The sequence below is a fragment of the Poecilia formosa genome, unplaced genomic scaffold, assembly GCF_000485575.1.
Source record: "Poecilia formosa unplaced genomic scaffold, Poecilia_formosa-5.1.2 Scaffold62, whole genome shotgun sequence".
Taxonomy (NCBI): domain Eukaryota; kingdom Metazoa; phylum Chordata; class Actinopteri; order Cyprinodontiformes; family Poeciliidae; genus Poecilia; species Poecilia formosa.
The window spans coordinates 28,024-48,098 of record NW_006800001.1 but is presented as its reverse complement, the minus strand read 5'-3'; the positions used below and the strand labels follow the sequence as shown (position 1 = coordinate 48,098).

Below are 20,075 nucleotides of genomic sequence, written 5' to 3'. Positions count from 1 at the left end.
CCGTAAAGCCTGTCTCGATGTTTGTGGATGCTTGGATTCTACCTGAATCTGCATTTGGATTTTAGCCAATTTTTCTTTTTATCATTTAGCTTGAAGTTGCTTTGACAGTAATCAAGTGGAGAAGCCACATATTTTACGCCGCTATAAAACGCTGACATAAAACTTCAGTTCAATCCACTTTTTGTTTCTCTGTCGCTGCTGTAGCTGAACAAGAAACTATAGTTTTCCCAAATAGTGACATGTGACATTTCTTGTGGTGTCACCTTCAAGGCTGATGGCAAAAATGAGATATTAAGCAAAAATTCATATTTCAAAGGTTGCCTATAAAGCATCCTTAATCTCTAAAAGTACTTTAGAAAGTTCCAGATTCTTTTTCAACTGCAGGAGATGTGGGTGTGGTGTGAGCGATCACAACATTCTCTGTATTTACTTGTAATTCAGAGTGTGGTATTGAGTCTAATTCTTCCAGAGTGACGCCTCTACAACCATTCAAAAAGCTGGAAACCGTCTCGATTCTGGGGACGGGAAAACCGCTGAATAATGGCCTATTCAAAACATGTTAATTAAACAGTCTCCCTGTTCTCAGCAGCAAGCAGGGGGCGCCGACTGCTCATTGGCTTGTGCACGCGTAAAAACATTTGATAACTTTTTGAAGGCGCAGCTGATAGATAAGTCGTGTGTGTATAGTATTTTAATCTGGACCCTCCATTTCTAATGCCGCCCTAAGAAACGGCCCATATGGACCTGTAGAACAAAAACCCCTCTGATTCAGGACGCCTGTGAGTTAGTGTATTGACTTGGACTTTTCCTGACATCAGCCAGGATTCCTTCCTTTTCCTTTCGCCGTTTGTTCTCCACATGCAGAGCAGATCAGTTTCTGAGCTCTCCCAGACTTCTGTGCAGAAGATCTCAGCCCCAACATTAAACCGAAAACATCCTACTATGGTGTGCGTGAGCTTGTTTCTTCTTGCTCTGTGAATTACATGGATGGCAGATGTACGGATGAGCCAGGGGCCCACACGGTAACCTGGACCTCACCTGAATATTTGAACATGTTCATGAAACCGAACAAAACATGCGACGACTGAACGTTACTGACTGAACAGCTGTCATGCGTGCAGCCATTCTGGATTTAAGCTTCCTCTTCTGTGTGTTGATCAATCCAGACATTTATGTGGCGTTTATCTTCAGCAGCCAAAGAATCCCTGTCATCTGGTTCGATGTTATGCAGTTCCTCATTACTCATCCTTGATTTCCTTCCAAGTAAGTCTATTGTTTTTGGTTCATGCAAATTCAGTGGTTGTTCCTGCCTTTTCTTGTTTTACGTCTGCAGCAGTGTGTGTCTGTGCCAAAACAAAAAAAAACAAAACAAAACTGCAGTTGTGCACAAATTACTGCTGCATGAAAGTACAATAGAAGTGATTTGAGGGACCGCAACACAAATAATCATGTCAAAACATAAAGCACAAAAATGAATGAAGCAAAACAACTTCTTTTCTAATTTCAAGGGTTTTTATGGGTTTCCTCTTCAGTCGTCTGCAACAGGACGTGTCTTCTTCAGGTGATGTTTAAGGACTGAATTAGGCATGTGCAGACTGAATCTGTAACTTCGTGTAAGAGTTCACCCATCTACTTATCTATATTTTGTTAAAAATATATAAATACCGCCAAGCCTTACAAAGTATACAAGAAGATTTTGAAAGAAAACAATGAAGTCTTGAGGTACCTCAAGGTATAATTGTGTTGAACAATGGATGGATGGATAAGTTTGCACTTTAACAAAAATAATCAGAGTTTTAAAATTAAAATGAGCATTTTGATGTCTTCAACATAGTTACTGTAAAGGTATGCACTGCTACGAAACATGACATTTGCTCAAAAGCTCTTTTGAAAAATATTTTTATTCAAATGCTTCAAATAACTTGATATTAGAACATTGTTCGTCATTTTCCAGACACTTAATTCACAGTTGCAGTACATGTTGCAAAAACAAACAAACAAACAAAACAAAACAAATAAAAATTCACAGATATGTTTTAAAACTGACATAAACATGCATAATAATAATAATAAAAAAAAAAAACTCAGGATGCCTGATACTACATACACATACTCAGGAACAAATCAGAAATAATTATAAAAACAAAATCACACTGCATATATAAATAATTATAATATTATTTACAATAAATTATTTATTCTTATAGGAAAACTCAATCAACTATTTTTTGCATGATCTGTAGATATAATGCTTGAGGTCTTCCTTTGATTTCTTTTTTTAAATAACCTAAAACATTTTCCTTTTTTACTTTGACAAAAAAAAAAACTTTATGTCTTCGCTTTCGCTCACATTCACATCTTAAAAAAATAAAAATAAAAAAAATAAAAATATTAAAAAAAACAAACAAAAAAAAACAGCTCGACATAAAGCAAACAGTACTTCTAGATCCAGTCTCTGCTGAAACACGTCCAAACTTCACATTAAGCGCTCCAAAAGTCTCGGTTCCTCAGAAGCGACGCTCTTTTCTCTCTCCGTGCTTCAGCAGCTCTGCTGGTGCAGCGGCACACAGCTGAGCAGCCGCTGGAGTCCGGAAAAAACACCAGGCCGCCTGCGGCAAGATCTAAATAGAAAAGAAAAGAAAAGAAAAGAAAGACGTTTTGTCTTTAGATACGAGCTGTGCGGAAACTGCGACCCACGTACTACCAGGTATGTGTTGTTTTTAAGAGAGAACTGAAACTTACAGAGGCGGCGGCTGGACGAGTTGGGGCTGTTTGCTTTCCAGGTTGTTGTGCTCGATGATCTGGTCCCATTTCTCAGTGTCGATCCACAGAGCCCCCGAGAGAGACAGGCGGGCCTGGACGCAGGTGACCCAGCGGCACAGAGGGCAGGAGACGGTGTAGATGGCTCCCTGCAGGGTGGACATCTTCTCCAGGCAAGGGGCGCAGAAGGTGTGGTGGCAGTGGAGCACTCTGGGGACCCTCCTGGTGCGGGAGTACTCGTTGCAGCAAATGATGCATTCCAGTTCGTCGCAGGACATGGTGATTTCAAGAGATAGGAAGACAAAAGGCCTCCTGCTAAGAAAATAGAGAGAGAGAAAAAAAAAACTTTTAGACTTCACATGAAAAGTGAATGTTTAGAACTGAGACACTGTTGACATAATCGCTATGGAAGAGACCGTAAAGTACTCACTTGTTCGGGTTCCTCTGCTGAGAGTTGTGTTCAAGGATAATGACTGACTGTCTGACTTTCTGACTGACTGGCTGCTTCTTAAACGAAACTCTCCTCCCACTCGCTGCCTGAAGAGGCGGTCGCATGACTTACCTTTCCACAGAAGCGCCACCTGCCCAGAAGCAAACATGCTTTCTATGGAAATTTTTGTTTACAAGAGGCTTCAGAGTAAAAATGAAAACCTTTGTGGCTCAGTATAGATTCAGTCCTTTTTTTTTCTTCTTCTTCTTCTTCTTCTTCTTCTTCTTCTTCTTCTTCTTTATAGAAAAAAGGCGGGAATCTTTATTAATAGATGATGTACTAGCAGACATCGTGTGTCTTTTCTAAGCATATTCTATGAGATTTTTTATGAAACACCTGCACGGCAGGGTATTTATTTGCATTCAGTAGATGATCACACAAGGTGATCTTGGTGAAAGATCAAAGTGAAATAAATTGCTGTATTAGTCAAAGGTAAAGCGAGTGAATGCAAAACTCAGTTTTTAAACAGTGTTTCCATTCATTAAAACAGCTCTGTCAGCTGGACAGGCGTGCAGATATATTTGCTCTCCTGGTTGGCCACACAACCACATGTCGGTTTGAACGACTCTTCCGCTTCAGTTAATGAAATCATCATCAGAAAGCAGTAAACTTTGTATTTAACGTGGTTAAATTAGTCTGACATGAAATGAAAGTTGCTTTAAAAACCTAGGAAATCCATAAGAATATTTGTTCGCAGCACTGTTTGTATTTAGGCCAGCGGTGTCAAACTCATTTTCGTTTGGGTCAAACCAAGATCTTAAAAGCTCTTAAAGGGCCGGTTGTGCCAGAATGTATTGATAAAACCTGTTCACCAACTATTAAAATATCAATGAATTCTTCAAATTAAATAATAGTATTGAACATCTTTCCAATCCTTCCAGGCTTTCGTGAAACTTTTTATTTTATTTTTATTTATTTTGCAATAAAAATGAAAATGTTTGGAAATATTTGCAATATTTATGACGGTAAATGCGACTTTTTATTTATTGCTGTATAGATAATGGACTACAATCTGACATCAATTAAGGCTGAGGCAGCAGTTTAGTACAAATAAGGAAGTTTTTGACAATTTTTGAGAAAAATCTGCAAAGAACATGTTCAGTCAGGCAAACAAACATTCACTTGTTTTTTTTTTTTTTTTTTTTTNTCAGGAACAAATCAGAAATAATTATAAAAACAAAATCACACTGCATATATAAATAATTATAATATTATTTACAATAAATTATTTATTCTTATAGGAAAACTCAATCAACTATTTTTTGCATGATCTGTCGATATAATGCTTGAGGTCTTCCTTTGATTTCTTTTTTTTTTAAATAACCTAAAACATTTTCCTTTTTTACTTTGACAAAAAAAAAAACTTTATGTCTTCGCTTTCGCTCACATTCACATCTTAAAAAAATAAAAATAAAAAAAATAAAAATATTAAAAAAAACAAACAAAAAAAAACAGCTCGACATAAAGCAAACAGTACTTCTAGATCCAGTCTCTGCTGAAACACGTCCAAACTTCACATTAAGCGCTCCAAAAGTCTCGGTTCCTCAGAAGCGACGCTCTTTTCTCTCTCCGTGCTTCAGCAGCTCTGCTGGTGCAGCGGCACACAGCTGAGCAGCCGCTGGAGTCCGGAAAAAACACCAGGCCGTCTGCGGCAAGATCTACAAAGAAAAGAAAAGAAAGACGTTTGTCTTTAGACACGAGCTGTGCGGAAACTACGACCCATCTACTACCAGGTATCTGTTGTTTTTGAGAGAGAACTGAAACTTACAGAGGCGGCGGCTGGACGAGTTGGGGCTGTTGCCTTTCCAGGTTCTTGTGCTCGATGATCTGGTCCCATTTCTCAGTGTCGATCCACAGACCCCCCGAGAGAGACAGGCGGGCCTGGACGCAGGTGACCCAGCGGCACAGAGGGCAGGAGACGGTGTAGATGGCTCCCTGCAGGTTGGACATCTTCTCCAGGCAAGGGGCGCAGAAGGTGTGGTGGCAGTGGAGCACTCTGGGGACCCTCCTGGTGCGGGAGTACTCGTTGCAGCAAATGATGCATTCCAGTTCGTCGCAGGACATGGTGATTTCAAGAGATAGGAAGACAAAAGGCCTCCTGCTAAGAAAATAGAGAGAGAGAAAAAAAAAACTTTTAGACTTCACATGAAAAGTGAATGTTTAGAACTGAGACACTGTTGACATAATCGCTATGGAAGAGACCGTAAAGTACTCACTTGTTCGGGTTCCTCTGCTGAGAGTTGTGTTCAAGGATAATGACTGACTGTCTGACTTTCTGACTGACTGGCTGCTTCTTAAACGAAACTCTCCTCCCACTCGCTGCCTGAAGAGGCGGTCGCATGACTTACCTTTCCACAGAAGCGCCACCTGCCCAGAAGCAAACATGCTTTCTATGGAAATTTTTGTTTACAAGAGGCTTCAGAGTAAAAATGAAAACCTTTGTGGCTCAGTATAGATTCAGTCCTTTTTTTTTCTTCTTCTTCTTCTTCTTCTTCTTCTTCTTCTTCTTCTTCTTTATAGAAAAAAGGCGGGAATCTTTATTAATAGATGATGTACTAGCAGACATCGTGTGTCTTTTCTAAGCATATTCTATGAGATTTTTATTAAACACCTGCACGGCAGGGTATTTATTTGCATTCAGTAGATGATCACACAAGGTGATCTTGGTGAAAGATCAAAGTGAAATAAATTGCTGTATTAGTCAAAGGTAAAGCGAGTGAATGCAAAACTCAGTTTTTAAACAGTGTTTCCATTCATTAAAACAGCTCTGTCAGCTGGACAAGCGTGCAGATATATTTGCTCTCCTGGTTGGCCACACAACCACATGCCGGTTTGAATGACAGCTCTTCCGCTTCAGTTAATTAAATCATCATCAGAAAGCAATAAACTTTGTATTTAACGTGGTTAAATTAGTCTGATATGAAATCCATAAGAATATTTGTTCGCAGCACTGTTTGTATTTAGGCCAGCGGTGTCAAACCAAGATCATAAAAGCTCTTAAAGGGCCGGTTGTGCCAGAATGTATTGATAAAACCTGCTCACCAACTATTAAAATATCAATAAATTCTTCAAATTAAATAATAGTATTGAACATCTTTTCAATCCTTCCAGGCTTTCGTGAAACTTTTTATTTTATTTTTATTTATTTATTTATTTATTTATTTATTTATTTTTTGCAATAAAAATGAAAATGTTTGGAAATATTTGCAATATTTATGACGGTAAATGTGACTTTTTATTTATTGCTGTATAGATAATGGACTACAATCTGACATCAATTAAGGCTGAGGCAGCTGTTTAGTACAAGTAAGAAAGTTTTTGACAATTTTTGAGAAAAATCTGCAAAGAACATGTTCAGTCAGGCAAACATTCACTTGTTTTTTTTTGTTTGTTTTTTTTGTTGTTGTTGTTTTGTTTTGTTGTTTTTTTTGTTTGTTTTTTTTAACCTTATGATTTAAAAAACGATCCAGTCCGGCATGACGTGAAGGTTTGTCTGTTGACTACATGGTTCGAGTTTTCATCTTTCAGGTCCGGGTTAGAGGCGTCATCATCATGAAAATCCACGAGGGCTTCCTGTTCGTTTACATCCAGAATATTCTCCATTTCACATGACAGGTTTCCACTGACAGTCTGAGTCATTTTGAGCATTTGAGAATCGCTGCGTAGCTGAAATTGAGTAGTTGAGCAACAGCAATTAATTCTAGTTGGAGCATGAGACTGCTGCGTTTCAGAATCCAAACAGAATAGAATAGAATAGAATAGAATAGAATAGAATAGAATAGAATAGAATAGAATAGAAACTATTGTCTCAGTGACCGAAAAATGGAACCACATTGACACAAAGATTACAACAAGAAAAACAGAAAGATCGTAAAGTACGGTAAGGTCAAAAAAGCAAGTCAAAAGGAGTAAATCCTGAACATTTTGTCAAAACAAATAGTTCTTTAACTTAAAAATTATGTAGTTTTTTAACCATAAAATATCTATTTTCAAATACATTGCCAGCTAATGACTCGATTTGTGACGATCTCCTTCTATTGTGCGTGAACTCAAGCGTTGTCGTCCGCAGTGTAAAACCTGAGCGCTTCCCTGGAATCATTTTCATTCCCTCAGACTTTTTATGCAATAAATCATGCGTGCTCCTCAGTTACCTTCTTGTGAACTCTGTAAAACTGTTGCTGTACAAAAGAGTGCATTCTCAATTTATTCATTCAAAAATCTCCAGATTTTCGGGCTTCAATTTAATTTAAAATAAGTTTCAACTACGTTTTGAAGCCAACTTGATAAGCGACAATGATGGTTGTGGACAATTAAGTAATTTGTTATTCAAAAAATTGAATAGCTACAGAAATACGCAGATCGGTCAAAAACAACCAATCAGTGCCAGGAGGAGGGTCTTAGCGGTGTCAATCATGCTTGCAGCCTCCCCCCTTGATCTCTGCTACACTTTAGCTGCTTCACCGCAATGGAGGCCGCCATGAATGCTACGGCTAGTTAGCGTGGTGTAACATCTTACTACAAACAGAAATTAAGCACGTATAACGTTAAATGTCATCTAACCGGATGTACTAAATGAATACATTCAATTAACATAATACTTTTAAACCACAAAACAGAACTAAATCATTTTTATTATTTGGGTGTGTTTTGCAAAAATACAAGATTTTATTACTTTTTTTGTTTGTTTGTTTGTTTGCTTGTCTTCCACGCATCGACTGCTCACTTAGCAGCGTGTACACAAGCTGAGTGACAGCGCTGACACCGGTAGCTTTGGGAAGAAATGGAGAAGCTTCATATTTTTTCACAGGTTATCTACACTGTCACATCATGGTCAGCGTTAACAAATATGTAAAAACTTTTCTTTTCATTTTTTTGTAAAAGTTACATACCCCCGATTTAAAGAATGGCTTTCCTCTGTTTGCTTTGTCATATATAATTGGTGGACTTCTGCAAAAATAAATAAATAAATAAATAAAAACCCTCAAAAACATTTTTCCATTTTGTCATTTTGGGGTAATTGTAGATTTTTAAGGAAAGATAAATTTAACACAATTATTTCCACATAACCTGGGAAAAAAATGAGTCAGAGTTTACTTAATCAGATAGTCAGGTACTGACAGCCACAGGATGGAGCCCTGCCAGGAATAACTGAGGTGCATAATACGTTTTTATACCCTGAGGGGTTACACCTTAAAATGTGTATAAACAAGGGGGACAGGGGAAAAAAGCTTTATTACAGTAACTGATTAGTTTTGAGAAAAATGAGACTACAGTCAAAAAGCAGTTCAGTTTCAAACTCTTAGTTATAAGCCTTCATCTTGCACTGGCTGTAAACTTGTGTGCTTCAGTTCAGAAAAACAACAGCATTTAACCCGACGATCAAAACGGAGATACGTGAAGCATCAAGCCGTCACGTCTCCGAGATTCTGTTTCGGACTCACAACGTAAAAGCAAGAGGTTCACATTTTTCCATCGAAAAGCAGGCGTGGGGTTTAGTCGTCTCTCTCATGTCGAACCACCTTCCGCTTCCTTCCACTCCACATTGAGAAGCAAAACTTAGCCCATAGTTCTTTACAGGATATTTTCAATTCTTGGTGCATTTTCTCAATTGAATTAAGCACTGCGTTTTTACTGAGCCATTCTAACACAATGATCTCCGATCCAAAGCTTCTCACCATTCCCCTCTGGTGAGCCTTAAGCAAACAATTTTATTCCAACTTTATTTTCACCTGGATAAACGAATGTAGTGTTCCACTTTTCTCGTGTTAAATCTTGTAGATTCACCTCTCAAGTCAATACAGGTGAGAAAGTATTAACATTTTTGCAAGGCATAGTTTTCAGACAAGAGCTGCCTTCCTTCTGCGGAACAGGAAGTTGGCAGAGCTTCACGTAACAAAAGAAGCTTTTGTGACACGCTTTTATGGGCTTATCAAATATTTTTATTTGTAGAAAAAGAAAGCGAAGACCTGCACTTGTTTTCTAACCTGCAACTATTTGCTAAACATTGACAGATATAGTTGGTGACAAAAGCAGATTCAAAGGGAGGTTTATTAAACGCCCCCGACGAACAGGGTATTTATTTGCATTTACTATGAAAACATACAAGGTCACACAAGGCTAACTGAAGCATGGAAATTTGGCCATTTGCTGTATCACTACACAAATGCACTCCCATCATCAGTCTCCCCGCTCTTTGTTTGTGAAGGTGCAGAGAAAAAGAGAATCTTTTTTTTTTTTCCCGCTGAAGCATCAGATACGCAGTAGAACCATTTATTCTAAATTCAGGAGTTAATCATCAGCAAATAATGAGAGCCAGGGTCTTTGCCCGTGTTTGTACTGCGTGCTTCGCAAAATACAATGAGCTGGCAGTTTCTATAAATAGGACAACAAAACAAAAGGGGGGGAAGGAGGAGAAATATGTATATAATCAAAGAAAATTTTGATTTAACAGAAATAAAAACGCTGGTTCCTTATTTGGACCTGGATAGACTGGCGCTATACTGGTCAGCTAAACCGATTTAAAAAAGAAAAAAGAAAAAAAGAAATAAAGTCTCCAATGTGTACCTTACACTCGTGGCTCATGGGTTGACTGGGAAACTCTTACTGGCATTTGACGACATATCAGCACATCAAACCCAATCCGTGCTGTTTACGGAGAGATGCACATTTATTAAAGCGCTGTTTTCTTGTTAAATCCTTCATTGTTCTCAGTTCTGAACATTGAAGGAGCGACCTGACAAAGCCAATTTGATGTAAAAGCACTGACGGCTCCAGGAAAAACCGGTTTATGTGCAGATTTATCTCCATAGTTTGGATACTCGGCATGTCTTTCGATGTAATCAATTACAACAGAACTTGTTGGCCATCCATGCATCAATAATAACATTCCTCTTGGATTTTTAGCATATAATTTTGGTGAGAAAATAGTTTTAGCAAAAAAAAAAAAAAAGGAAAAGCAAACTGACAGTGATGTGATAATCCAAACCCGTGTGAGGCTCCAGGATTACGTCGCCTGTTAAAAGTAGGCCAGGTTCGTTGGAAACAGCTTCCTTTTGTACACGCCCCACAGAAAGACGAGCTGGCTTGTGAGGTGTGATGACGTGAAACTCATCGTTTCATGTAAGGGAAGCAAAACGAAACCTGCTCAAAGCAAACCTATAACTTCAAGCATTAAATTATGCCTTGTGGGGCGCCTGAGCAGGAAATGCATGTCAGGCAGAGGCGGCTCCTTTTCTGTGGAACATGGAAGCACGGATGCTTCAACCGATTAAAGACGATACTTTGATGATTCAGGTGAATCATCTTTTTTTTTTTTTTCTTCGCCCCCAAACAGACCATATTATTTAGGACAAAATCACTTCTTATTTTAAAGATGGTGGGAATTGCTAAAATAGATTTTTCTTTTTTTTTTTTGTCACAACCCATGAGCCGAGATTGTTCCCAGGAACTCTATTATTAAACCACCGAAGCACAAAGTGGATTGCAACCGTTTTAATGAAAACTGCTCCAACCCCGTCCGCTTCCCAGTTCCTGCTCTCAGTCCAGCCGTTCTGGGTGGGGTGGGAGGTGGGAAGGGGTTTTAAGTTTGTTTCTGGTGAGGTCCATGGTGGCAGATGGTGCTGTGGAGCGATTAGAACTCAGGACTGAGCGTCTCTCCTCCACGCATCGACTGTGTAAAGTTTGGAGTCATTTGGAGAAGAGCAGGCGCCTCCTATCACTCCTGAGCTATGCTCCTCAGAACGTATTTGACTGTATAAGCGAACGCAGCGAAGCCTACAATCACGAACAGGTTGGCTAAAGCTCCTCCTAAGAGTCCATGGTTGCGATTTCCCTGCTGCAGGCCGGGGGCGGGGTTGGCGTCCCCCATGGGGACCGGCCCTCCGTTGAGGACCGGGAGGCCGTAATGAGCTTGCTGAGGGTCTCCATCAGGCACCACATCTGGTAAGGGGAGAGGCTGTGTGCGGGCACTTAACTCTTCTTGGACCTTCTGTTTCTGCTTAATCTCCTAGAGGAGAAAAGGAGAAATCGTTGGACAGAAGACGTAAGATTATTAATATTATTATTATTTTTTTTAAACAAAAAGGAGAAAGAGCAAATCTGTAAGAAATCTCCTCATGCTTACTTCTACCACATCAGGAAATAGCTCGCAGAACACTTTGTCTTTGAGGTTAAAAGCCAGGCTTTGGACAGAGAGCTGTCTTTTCTAGAAAAAAAAAAAAAAAAAAAGGCAACACAAGAGGTCAGACATCCGGTTCAATGACGTCGATCTACAGTATTATTGTCATTCCAGATAGTTCTGCCCACCGTGTAGTCGGACGTCTCAATGCTGCCGAGTGTTGGTCCTTTTTCCACCATGAAACTGAGCAAACCCGTCAGAATTGTGCTGACAGACCACGCTGGGTTCCACGTATCAGGATGGAAGTCTGTGATGGACAAACATAACCTGTGCAAAAACATAAACATTTAGCAAAAAGATCTCCAACAGCTATATCCAGACTGGTTTCAATCATCTTTTTTTTTCTTTTTTTTTTTTTTACCTTGTGTTGCACTTGAACCTTCCATTTGGCGTTATCATATAAATACTTGGAGGCTTAAAAGGAAATTCACGAGGAAATACGAGTTTTCCGTGATAATATCCTCCTACAAAAGACAAAAGAAAAGATAACATTACACAATAGGTGCTGTAGAAACAACAAAAGCACGAGTCAGGTTGAGGTGAGCAAACATCACGTGAATATTTTCTTCATTACAGATGTTTTGTAAGGATACATTACCTTCATATGGAGTTTTCTCAGGACCTCTGACTACATAGTGCCTGAGTGGAAATAAAAGACTTTGGTTAATCCGACTATTCCAGATTTCTGTAAGCTTCAGGTTTATGACCTGGAAAAAGAACAGTGTTTTCTTAAAAAAAAAAAAAAAAAAAAATCTAAATTTTGGTCCTTCATTTAGAAGTATTGATTAAAAAAGTCTTTATCCCTCTGAGAGAAATTCTGCCCTCTGTCCTACTTATTCAAAGTTAAGAGCCAGAATACCAACACAACCTCTCAAACAAAAATACTAATCTTATGATAAAATTTATTTTGTTTTTCCAGTATCATAAGGCATAATAATCTAATTGAAGAAATAATTGCTTGAACTATATCCCTCCGTATGGCTCTATTTACAAGTTTCTCTTCCTTAATTGAAATGTTGAGACTGTCATATTCGATAAATATTTCTTCAAAGTTCAATTTCGGTAACGCAATTCTCTCAGTTAAACAGACCGATCTGTTCGCACCTTTATTTCTAGTAAAGAAAATTCAATTGGGTTTCGATTCTGTAACACAGCAAAGAGCTTATTCAGGCTTTATATAGTTTAAAAATATTTGTAAAAAAAAAAGAAAATCATCCAGAAAACTTTTAAAATGATTATAGGATTTAATTTCAACTGAACTGTAAAGCCAACGCTGTACGATCAAGGAAAGGTCAGCGAAGATGAACAGAGAAATTCACTGTTCAAACTCTGAGGACATATGTGAAAACTTTACTGCAAGGAAAAGACTGTAAAATATCAACAGAAGCTACTTCCTGATATTTGCCAACTGGACCGCTTCAGTTTGGACAACACTGTGCTATTCTGTGGAAAACAGGCTGTTGACATACCACTGTCACGCTACATGGTTAAAAAAAGAAAAGTACTCAGTTGTTGGTTTCTTTGAAGCAACAATTCACGTACCAGGACAAAAGTCAGGGCTGTCACAGGTGAACTCGTGTCTTTTTCTAAGCTGAGTTTGGGTTTTTAAACACGACACTTTAATTTCTTTCATCACTTCCAAGAACTAGATTTGACAAATACTGCAAATTACATGTCAATTAAAAAAAATGTAAAAAAAAAAAATGGGTGTGTGAGACAATAAATAATATTTACATTTCTCCAAAAACTACAACAAGGTTAATGGGACAAAGCCATTTTAATATGAGAAACATAGAAACAGAACATTAACATTTTTCCATTTCTTACTCCTACTTACATTTTTATTTAAAACCCTAAATTGCTGCTGGTGAACCACTGACCTAAGTTTAACTGTACAACTCCCAATAGTACCAACTAGACAATATATGAAACGTGACTATGACAATACAACAACCTGATGAGTGAGGTTTTGTTGGGAAATATTTTCTCTGAATCACTGACCTGCTGCTTGTTGTTTGACCTATTTTCTAACAGGGAACCAGAAAGGTGCAAATAACAGTGACACATATTAAGTAGGATTAACATGTTGTCACATCCTATTTGTCACTAATAATCCATTAACAAAAGCATGAGAGAGAACAAAACCAAATATTGATACTAACGCTGGGATCTCCCCATTTTCAGAAACCGCTCCCCGTAACAGAAAACAAATAAAATACCTCAATAAAGACGCCAACAGGAATGTGTGCATCTTCCCTGAGGACAATTACAGCATGTGTTTAGTTTTCTGCCAATGTCCGGAATTACAGCCGGAACACCAGTTGCTACATGTGGTTGAAGTTTTGGGAGAATCAGTCAAGTGGCCGTGTGTAAAATACAGACTCGATCTAGATGAGGCGTTCACAACTGGATGGTCCAATTCAGAGCGAGGCTCCTTATGCCCATGACTACTTTTACCAAAATTGACATAAGTTTGTACATTTGTACTAAGCAATTTAAAAACTAACAAAAATACTAGTAAATGCATCTTTCCCCATCAAGGTAAAAGCTTTGGTAGTTTTATTTTTTTTTGAAAACCATTAAAAAAAATTAAACAAAAATCAATCAAACTCTCATTCTTTAATTTCACATTTTAACAGTGGCTACTACTAAATCTTGAGAAAAAATTTTTTTTCTAAAAGTTATCCAAGTTTGGGAGTACTACACTCTCAAACTGAAAGCTGGAAAAAAGCACAAAAATGGCTGATGTGTAAAGGTTGCTGACCAGTGATCTAGACTCAAAATGTGCAGTAAACATTTCCTACAAATTTGCATTTAAAAAAACTCTAGTAGTTTTGTGCGAGTTAAACATGAAGCACACATCCCATAAAAGCACAATCGGTTCCTGACACTGAGGTTGAAAATAAGCGTGTGCGTTCTCTCAAATATGCCAATTATAACTTCTAGCTGAGTGGTAACTTATATACCTGGTAGGAAACATAGCTCTACCGATTCACGAGCCGGAACCAGTCATAACCTTGCTTCTGTGATGACTTTATAACATCTGGTAGCTGTGTAAACATTTTAACGAACACAACCTTGATTAATAATTAAACTGTTGACTATTTCCAAGCCATCTCCTCCTGACTTCACCCTAGAAAAAAACTGTACACCTGAGTAGTACAGTTTTACACCTCAGTTTATAAATATGCCAAAAGCTTGTTAAATTACGTTTATAGGTGTATTTCAATTGAGTTCTGAAGAATATTAAAGTCAATGTGGACAAAGTCTAAAATTTCAAAAAGGAGCCATATATGTACTTATAACAACAGGAATTACTGCCGAGGAAAAAAACAGAATAGTTATTTCTAATTTGCAAACATGCACTATTGGACCAGTGAGTGCATTTCAGGCTGTTTTTCCCCGCCAACAGCAGATCTAGTTTCAGAGCAACATTTATTTCTGACTTAATCGTCACAACAGTGATAATAAAGTCAAGGAAACAAACCTGTTGCAGTGACAACATGACCCACGCTGCCAGACCACAGCAAAGAATCCATTTCATCAGGGACTTTAAACAGGCTTATATTAGTTGTGCTAATAATGACAACCAGCTGACTGGACAGAAGTGCTGATCTCAAGTAAATTGTACCATCTGCAAATATCTGTTTATAAACACATTCATTCCCCAGCATCTTCTGAAGAAATATGCTTAAAAAAATAAAAACATCTTTTGCGGCCGTCTGCTCTTTCAGCCCGGTGCTGGTCAGCACTGTGGATGGAAATCTCACCATTCTAAGATGTTGGAGGGGAGAGGTTCTGCACAGATGTAAGGCACTGGGTCTTTCTTTATCCTGAGGTAATCCTGCTTAAGTCGCTGTGTGGCTGTCGTTGGAGCTCTCTTATTCCCGGTGTTGTTCATCTGAGATCAGAAAAAATAAAATAAAATAAAAATTCAGAATGAAAAATGTATATCTTACTCTCAGTAATATACAAATTAGCTTAATAACAACATTCAAACACTTTTTGGTGTAACAAAACTTTTGATAGCTTATTTTTATTTACCTTATAAGAATAAAGCCAAAAGATTAATAACAATGTCAAATCACAGAGATCAGATAAAACCAACGTTGGCGTCATAATAAAAACAGAAATAAGCAGAAAAAAAGTCCTTGTTTATTTTAAACACACCTCAAAACAAACAAACAAACAACAACAAAAAAAGCTTACAAATTTCTTCTAGATCATTTATTGAGTGAAAACTTGTCCAAACTATGTTCCTGAAATAGCTGCATGGACAGATGGATCCGAGTCCAGCACAGAGATTATATATTGTATAACACGACACACTGAGACAGGTAATCAAGTTGTTTAATCTGAAAGGAGAGCAGTTCACTGTAGTTTGTCCCATCTGAGTGGAAAACATTACTACAGCAAAAACAAACCACAACATCCCAGTTAAAACGACATGCGACATCCTTCAGCAGTTGAACTGAGTTCAGTCATGTGAATGGCAGAGGCTTAGACCTTCACTACTTCTTAAAGTTACCATTACACCCTGCAGATATAAATACATGCCACTTTAACAGAGCAGAGATAATTCTTATAATTAAAGTATATCATTTGGTGATGCATATTAGTATGAATATATTAACTTGGCAAAGACAAAGTCAAAGAGTGGAAGGCTTGATGAGATAAAAGACTTTCAGTAATAACACCAGTTTGAGGTGTGCTGCCTTCTGACAGAGCTTTCCTCTGACCTGATAAAGAATGATTATGTAAATGCTCACATTCTGCACAGGATATTAATAAACTGTGATTTTCACATTAACAGTGATAGGTAATTTATTTTTTTCTCCCACAAGTACCCAGGTCAAAGCTGGCCAAATGTAAAATTGTACTTCACTGAGAGCAATGGCGGCAGTAACTGCTCCATTACTAGCTCAAGGACAGCATCAAAAAGTGAATTGTGTATGCAATTTTAATTCTTATGTAACAATTAAAATTAATTTCAGAAGAAATGCAATTGTACTCTCTAGATATCTGAAAAATCTAAAAAAATAAAAAAAAAAATAAAAAAAAACTATTTCATTTCAACATTTTAGGGCCACAAAATATTGAAAACAGTCATTGCAATTTTACTGCTGAATATTGAAAACAGATGTTGAATTTAAATTATATAATAAATATGGGGATAACACGAAGTGAAAGTCCAATGACTAAAAATTATGAATATCATTAGCATGGAGGCAATAATTGTTTTATTGCAAAAATCGACACTGCAGGCAAAATTTAAATATTATGCAGTTCTGTTTGTAAGGCATTGTGACCTTTGTTTTCCATTAACCTAGTTGTTGAGATCTTGAAATAAAAAAATAGAACTGGAAGATAACAGATTTCAGATAGCTGGACAATATCATCAATGATAACCATCAGAGCGACTATAACATATTATGCAATTTCATAACAGTCTTCCATTCCCACAAAGCAAATATGAAACTAAGTATTGCTATTCCATCACATGACTACATTCGAAATGTACTTTCCAACCGCTCACGTATTAGCCGTTTAAGTGAAAATGAGAAATGTGCCCTTCTACCCATTGACCTACTATAGTGGCCAAACAGCAAACTAATGAGTTATACGTGGTCTGCAACAGTGTGTAAAGTATGACGAGAACATTACCTGATGAACAGGACCGTCTTAACTCAACTTACTTAGCTAGTGCTAATCCGCTAGTTGACGTGCTAAGTTAATATTGAGACACTGACAGATCGATAAGTTAGCCAGATCAATGTGGAGCAGCTGTTTAATCACGAACTGTAAACAAACATTTCATTTACAAACCACAGAAATATACCAAAATTTGTTGACAACTCGTGAAATCACAGTATATACTGTCTGTTATAGCTGGTGAACTTCTCCCGGCACCAGCCTCCAGCTAGCAAGTACAGCCGTTAAAAAGCTGTTTCCAGTACCGTAACGCTAACGGCTAACGAAGGCCGTTGCTACCTAGCTTTAGCTATCAGCTGTCATTAACAGCTCCCATACAGACGAGCTGCCACAACGTCTCTCATTTTTTCCCCTACCAGTGGGTGTCTAATGTCGACATACCTCTTCAGAGACTCCAATGAGAATATTTGTTCGTGGCTGGGCACGAAATAAAGACTGTTGTTTTTGTTGTCAAGCCTCCACACCGAGAAGACGATGACACCAACGTAGCTTTAGCTAACGTCACCAGCAAGAACAGTTGCACTTCCGGTTTCTTTCTTCTCGTTGAGAGGTTCTTTAGTGTCACCAGCTGATGTGGAATAATTCGCCATTTAAACCTTTTTAAAGGCGTACAAAATGTGGTTGGCAAATATAAACTCCTATTTATTTTAGGGAATTACCATTTAAAACTGCAACTTGTCTGATTTCAGCATTGTTTACCTCATCAAACAGCTGACATGCCTTGTAGACAACACTTTTATGAAGGTTCATTTACCAAATTTAAACTTAAAACAGAATGAACAAAATATTCACACAAACCTTGAAATTTGCTTCTTTTATTTCATTTCTACCCTGAGATGCATACTCATCATAGAGTATGAATATTCCAGCAAAACCATTTCCAATGTTCTTTAAGCTTTCTTTTATTTTTAGACATCAACAAAAAAAGATGATTAATGGTTAAATTCAGGTTATAACAAAAAATCTACTGCATACTGATTTATATTTATGTTTATTTCATATCATTTTGATGATCAGAGCTTACAGCTAAACTCTGACATAGACAAACTTTTCAGTAGACTCACAATTAAACAGCTTTTTGTTCATTTTATGATTTTATTTTAATCAACGGAGAAACTGAATTTTGGGTTTTCATTATCAGTAAGCCATCATCATCATCATCATCATCATCATCATTTCACCTTTTTGAATTAAATAAACTTTTTAATATTATTCCAATTCATTGGGATGACCTTGAGATTTTGGCATGGCCAACACCCAGACTTAATCTCATCGAGAAAAATATGCAAAGCTGAAACCTCATGGCTTCCTTCACCGTTGTTTTTCTTTAAATTATACGAGACAACAGTCATTTCTCATCACATTTGAGCACAAGCTTGACTCATTGCTGACAACAAAAGAAAAACATCCACACCCATTTCATCAGTGTGCGAATTCATTTGCCAAGCAGAGAAAAAAAAAATAAATTAACATAGAAAATGAGATGCCAAAGATTAGAGATGCAATTCCACATACTGAGAGTGCAGAGTACTGTGCAGAAGCTAAATTTATTGCCTCCTGAGTCCTTTAAATATTTAACCATGTATTATGAGCTACCTTACTAGAAAAAACAAGAGTCAAACAATGTAAGTAATATGAAACAGTCAGTTCAACTGCTTCTATTTTAACACACATTGACTAAAGAATGGGCATCGAAGCGATGGTCTGTCGGTCACTACAGCTTCTGACAAAGGCTGAACTGCATGCTTCTTCTCCTCAGCTTCTCGGGCTGGAGAGACGCGAGGACAGAAAACTCGCGAAAGACATCAGCACTGGAGATGTCACCTGTAAAGGGAACATTGAAATCAATGCGACACCATGGAGACCTAAACACATTTTTTTTAAACCTTCTCCACATATGTTTCAAAGGCCATAAACCCAGCAAGTAATAGATAAACCTCTCTTCAGAATTCAGGAGGAAGTCCCCGAAAATATTTGCAACCACCTAAAGAGAAAAAACCCACAGAGCGTAACGAAGTGAAGTTTGCCTTCCTTCACACATATAAGCTTCATGTTTCAGCAAATGTAGAGCTACAGAGAAACGAGTAGTTAGTGACACCCATTCTTCTTTTATCAGCAGCTCAATTGATTTCCCATGAGAAGTTCTCATCCTGCTCTTTCTTACTTACCAGTGACCTAAATGTTTGTGCCATTCTGACTGGGTTAAACCTAAAATCAGAAGTGATTTCACAGTAGGCAGAATATTTCACATTTTATGGGGGAACGACATAACGTTTCAATTTAACGCTGGAACATTCTGATCTACTTTATCTTGTTGATGATAGAGCTTTCTCTCTGAGACTCTCGGAGAGGGTGCACTTAATTGCCTTATAAAGTGCAATGCAAAAATTCATCCAGCTTTTTTCACATCTTGTCACATTTCAACAACAAACTTATTTTTTTATTAAAAAGGTATATGTTTGTAAAATGTAAGTAAAAGGCCATGCTTTTTACTTACATGTTTTTTGCTTGATGTTTTTTTACATAGAAAAAAAAAATCCAAAAGTGGGAATGACTCTGAGGAGGGGATGCTTACCGTAAATAATTGTGCAATCAATCCGCTTCGAAAATAAGTAAAAAGAGTACTTTTTGTGAAAGTAATATAAGAAGAAAGAAAGCCCAGATGAGGCCATATTTCATCCATGAAACATGGTAGTATAGCAGCATCATGCTGTGAGGTTCCAATTCTTTGCCAGGTAATGGGAAGTTGATCAGAGTTAATCAGAAGATTAATTTAGCTAAAAGCATAGCAATTGTGGGATTACAACTGTTTAAATGCTGCAAAAGAAGCCTATGCCCATCTAAAAGAACCTACCAGTATTCGTGAATGTCATCTGACAAAATGTGAAAATGTCTGCAGAACATGAACGGATTTGCAAAGCACTCCAAAGACTCTCC

General features: G+C 37.6%; 3 protein-coding genes across 5 annotated transcripts; all 3 read right to left on the bottom strand.

Annotated features, from left to right (window-relative positions):
- Positions 1-2,520: 2,520 nt before the first annotated feature.
- Positions 2,521-3,389, bottom strand: LOC103139604 (RING finger protein 223-like). 2 transcript variants are annotated; one of them, XM_016672555.1, is made up of 3 exons: positions 3,191-3,389; positions 2,743-3,075; positions 2,521-2,621 (listed from the first exon to the last, which is right to left on the bottom strand). In XM_016672555.1, exons 1-3 carry the CDS (start codon positions 3,313-3,315, stop codon positions 2,540-2,542), a joined length of 540 nt encoding a protein of 179 aa, XP_016528041.1. In that variant the 5' UTR covers positions 3,316-3,389; the 3' UTR covers positions 2,521-2,539. The 2 variants fall into 2 exon arrangements, with proteins under 2 accessions (XP_016528041.1, XP_016528042.1); XM_016672556.1 differs by having other exon boundaries at positions 2,743-3,069.
- Positions 3,390-4,732: 1,343 nt separating this feature from the next.
- Positions 4,733-5,665, bottom strand: LOC103139603 (RING finger protein 223-like). Of its 2 annotated transcripts, none has more exons than XM_016672557.1 (3): positions 5,467-5,665; positions 5,019-5,351; positions 4,733-4,908 (listed from the first exon to the last, which is right to left on the bottom strand). In XM_016672557.1, the coding sequence occupies exons 1-3, from the start codon at positions 5,589-5,591 to the stop codon at positions 4,827-4,829; spliced, it is 540 nt and encodes a 179-aa protein (XP_016528043.1). In that variant the 5' UTR covers positions 5,592-5,665; the 3' UTR covers positions 4,733-4,826. The 2 variants fall into 2 exon arrangements, with proteins under 2 accessions (XP_016528043.1, XP_016528044.1); XM_016672558.1 differs by having other exon boundaries at positions 5,019-5,345.
- Positions 5,666-10,726: 5,061 nt separating this feature from the next.
- Positions 10,727-17,686, bottom strand: ube2j2 (ubiquitin-conjugating enzyme E2, J2 (UBC6 homolog, yeast)). Its single transcript, XM_007554152.2, has 7 exons — positions 17,520-17,686; positions 15,197-15,327; positions 12,025-12,065; positions 11,788-11,890; positions 11,555-11,693; positions 11,373-11,453; positions 10,727-11,255 (listed from the first exon to the last, which is right to left on the bottom strand). Exons 2-7 carry the CDS (start codon positions 15,325-15,327, stop codon positions 10,965-10,967), a joined length of 786 nt encoding a protein of 261 aa, XP_007554214.1. The 5' UTR covers positions 17,520-17,686; the 3' UTR covers positions 10,727-10,964.
- Positions 17,687-20,075: the final 2,389 nt, after the last annotated feature.